Source organism: Corvus brachyrhynchos, unplaced genomic scaffold (assembly GCF_000691975.1).
Source record: "Corvus brachyrhynchos isolate BGI_N302 unplaced genomic scaffold, ASM69197v1 scaffold60, whole genome shotgun sequence".
NCBI lineage: Eukaryota > Metazoa > Chordata > Aves > Passeriformes > Corvidae > Corvus > Corvus brachyrhynchos.
In genome coordinates this window covers 935,861-939,826 of record NW_008236767.1, presented here as the reverse complement: position 1 = coordinate 939,826, position 3,966 = coordinate 935,861, and the positions used below count along the sequence as shown (strand labels likewise).

General features: G+C 39.3%; 1 protein-coding gene across 1 annotated transcript in view; it reads left to right on the top strand.

The window, feature by feature from the left end:
• The first annotated feature begins 1,171 nt into the window (after positions 1 to 1,171).
• Positions 1,172 to 3,966, top strand: part of LOC108444973 (ras-related protein Rab-10-like) — a 41,970-nt gene continuing 39,175 nt past the window's right edge. Inside the window, exon 1 of the mRNA XM_017727411.1 lies at positions 1,172 to 1,288. Within this exon, the coding sequence (XP_017582900.1) occupies positions 1,186 to 1,288 (103 nt within the window). The 5' untranslated portion in view covers positions 1,172 to 1,185. The remainder of the gene's footprint in view (positions 1,289 to 3,966) is intronic.

Genomic DNA, 3,966 nt, shown 5'->3' with positions numbered 1-3,966 from the left:
CAAGAGTAGCACATGGGGAAAATGGTGTGTGTGTGGCACACTGGGCACAACATCAGCTGCCTCAGCCATGCTCCTTTAAAAAGAAATCCTAGCAGTGACTTCAAAATTTCTGGTGTACAAATAACCAGAGAAGGCTAGCAATAATAAAATTGAGCAGAATGGTGTTTCTCAAGAAAGCACCAGTTTCATACAGTTGAATTGTTCTGTGGCAATACTAAAGGTTTCCAGGCAAACCGTGAACACAAAATATTACAGAAATGCAAAATTGATAATTTGCTTTCTGTTGGAATGGGAAGAGAGCTTGTCATCCAGGTGTACAATCTGTGTGTCCCACTGCAGGAGTATATTTTGCTAAACAAGGCACACAGGCCTTTATCAACATTTTTTTTACTCTCTCTCCAAATAACTTTCAACTGCTTGATCAATATTTCAAATGATGTGCACAATCACTCCTTCAGCTCTGTGTGTGTGTGGGGACCTGGATGGAAGTTTGGTTTGCTTTAACTGTAAATCAAAGAAAATGTTCTTGACTTAAAGCACAGCTTTTATTTAAGGGAGGCATACCCTTAAGAAGGTTAGGCTGAGTTAGAAGTGAGAATTGATTATTTCATACCTTTTGTGGCAAAACTGCACCTTCTGATTTTTCTCCCTTCAATGGGCATTAAGCATTCATGTTTCATATAGCTTCCCTCCCTTCCATACCTCCCTCAAGGCATTTTTAACTTTTTTAGACAGGAAGGGGAAGATACCATCCTTGTTGCTAGGAAGCTGTAGAGATCAAAAGGCAATTTATTTATTCTTCTTGTTTTACAGTTATTGTTCTGATAACTCATCAGAGGCCGTGAGCTACTTAATTACATTTCATTTTCACCAAGTGTTTTATTTCAAAGAACAGCACAAGAATGCTAATCTCCAAAGTAAGGCTTGTGCACTTGATGATGTCAGCAAAAAATAAAACATGAGATAAACCATCAATTTTTCTCAGGTATCTTCTACCCTAAAGGTGCATTTCAGGTACTCTTGTTCTGGACTCCCAAGAAGCAGCGCCAATCACAAACTGACATTGGTTATCAGTTGGTCAGCCTGCCAGCACTGCTGTCCAGACTTCCTGTGCAAACTCCCCTAGATCATATTAAGCATCTTAACCTGTATCCAAATTTTCTCAGAAAAACAATCAAAATGTAAATGTTTTACATGGCTTCATGTGGGCAAAAATATTTTCTTTCACCAGGGCAAGATGGAAGCCGTCTACCATCCCAGGCTCCAGCAACAAGCAACCTGCATCTGCGTAAGTAGCAGCAAGTAGAAAAGATGTTGTGACCACAGCAACCCTCTCAGCCTTTATAGCAGCACCACAGAGCTCGTCAGTCTGTGACCAGGTCTGGGCCCCAAGGCCTTGGATTCTGACAGAAATTCCAAGCATAAGGAAATCGTCACACTTGGGTTGCTCACTTGAGACAATACATCACTATGCAAGATGCAGAAAGCTACATTAAATTCTTTAAACTCTCAGCACATTTAAGATACTGTTAAGAACTTGTAACCTTAAGTTACATCATAAATTTAAAAAAAAAATTCTAAGGCAAGAGCTGAATATTTTGAAGTTATCATTAAACAGTCTACAGTTTTTAAACACTGTGATTTACTGAAGAGTTTTATCTGCTTTCAAAAGTAGCCTTAAATAAAAGTTGCAAAAGAACTGAAAAATCACTAATGTTTCCCTGACAAATACTTATGATTCAAAGTAGTTTCAGTCAAAATGTTATTATATAAGAAATAAACAGATTTCATTTGTTAATACTCAGAAAATATTGTATCAGAAACACTAGTCGTCCAAATGCTGCAGGCCGTGATACCAGGAAAAACAGAACTTCCACAAGTCAGACCACAAGGGAAACTAGGGAGAAAGGAAGACAACAGTGAGATAACAAGTTAAGAAAGAGATAAGGAATGAAATATGCCCCACAAAAATCCTGTGTTTGAAGGGCTGAGGTTCTCACATTTAGAATCACTGCTTCAAAGCTGTGAGGAACAAGTGAGGCATATAAGAGGGGGCTGCAGCAGTTAGTTTCTGTCTGTCTAGCAGATTATAATTTCATTTTTACAGAACTGTCAGGTTCCTCAGCTTCTTCTGTTGTGACCAAATATACTTCCATTCAGTTGAATCATGCAGTACAATCCCAATATGTCTTCTTTCCAAGGCTGCTTTCTGCAGCCAGTGCTTTTATGGGACTTAGATGAGGTTTTCGTGATTCATAGTACTTAAACTACTCACAAGCACTTTTTCAATTGGAAAATTCACTTCAAGTAAATGCATCATCAGCATGATTGTTCATGCATGAAAGAACTACAAGCAAAACAATGAGCACCATTTTTTAAAACCTACACTTAAGCCAAGAAAAACAGTTATCATGAAAGATATTAAAAGACCTTATTTTTCAGTTTCCATGAATCTCTCATGGAAAACATGGGTTATACTTGTTTCTGCATCTCCTATTCTGAGAATCCCAAATTGCAAATGAAAAAAAAATATAATGTGCACATTGGTTTAGAGTCGTTAACATGATGCATAGCAACATAAATTAGATTATCTACAACAGATTGGGGTACTACTGATTTAGCCTTATTCTTTTAGCAGTCTTTTCCAGAAAAAAAAGCCTATAGGATCTAAGCATCATATAATCTTACTATTCCCTACTTTGCTTCCAGAAGGCTAAATATAAATAAAGTGCAATTTAAATCTTTTTAGAATTGGTGGAAGATGCTCTAGTATCTGCCAAGCACAGTGCATTTGAAGAATATGTCAGACACTTAAATGAAAATGGATGCCAGAATTTTACACATTTATCCCAAGGAAAACATACTCTCTGTGGGTTATGTATGTGCATATGCCTATGTGGCATTTTCACAGACGATTTGATAGTGGTACTTCCAAAATATTTCTACAACTAATAGCATCAATGCAATCTTTCACTCTTACTCCATTCTGGAAGTGTTTATTTATTTATTCACTTAAATAGATTTATATGATACATAAAAAGGTCTATCTGCACCTCCACATGCTTTTGATATACAGGAAAACATAGTCAAACTGGGGAAAACAAGTATAAACTCAGCAACCTCCATTTAAATCAGAAAACAGTCATCGAAAAATAAATTTAAAACCATTGCCTGCTCCAGACAGTTATTCAGATAACCAGCACTAACCAAAACCATGAGGCCAATTGGAGACAGTGACTTCAAATCTTAAAAGCATTTTAAAAAGGGACTCTGCAAGCCCCCAGCTCTGAGTACACCCAACCCAGTCCCAGTTTTGTGCTCCATGACTAGTGAGGATGGCAGATGGGGCCATCAGATCTGAAGATCAAAGGAATTAGGCAATTTCACAGGGGAATGGTACAGTCCAGATGTGAGAGCTCCTCACCAGGATGAAAACGGAGAGGATATATGTTCCTGTTGCTCTTTCTGTAGGGTTTGGGGATAACTGGGTGCTTTTGGACATGGATGGAGACTCCAGCCCTGGAAAGCTGACTTGTCTGGGGAGCTGCCAGCTGCCTTAGAGTTTGCTAAGCAAGCTTCAGAGGATTAAACACCACCATCAGCAGCTACCAGCACCTCTCCTCCAAAAACACTGCTCCATCAAAGGCAGCAGCTCTGTGGCCTCAACTCCATCTGTGATGGGCTGACAGCTACCTCGTAGCTGGAGTAGCAAGTCTGGACACAGAAGAGGAGCATGAGGCATGGGAGTTAGCAGGACCAGCTGTGGCACAAGAGCAAGCCAGTGAGTGACAGCCAGGGAAAATGAGCTAATGCCTACAGGATAGATGGAGCATTTTCACTGGATTACTCCTCCAGCAACCTCACTTGGTGAACTTGAACTGAAATATGGATGTTTCTACTGAAGGTGATACAGATGTAGCCTGTGTATTCTCAGGCTCATCCATAAGCAGTCTGCTTGCATGGTTT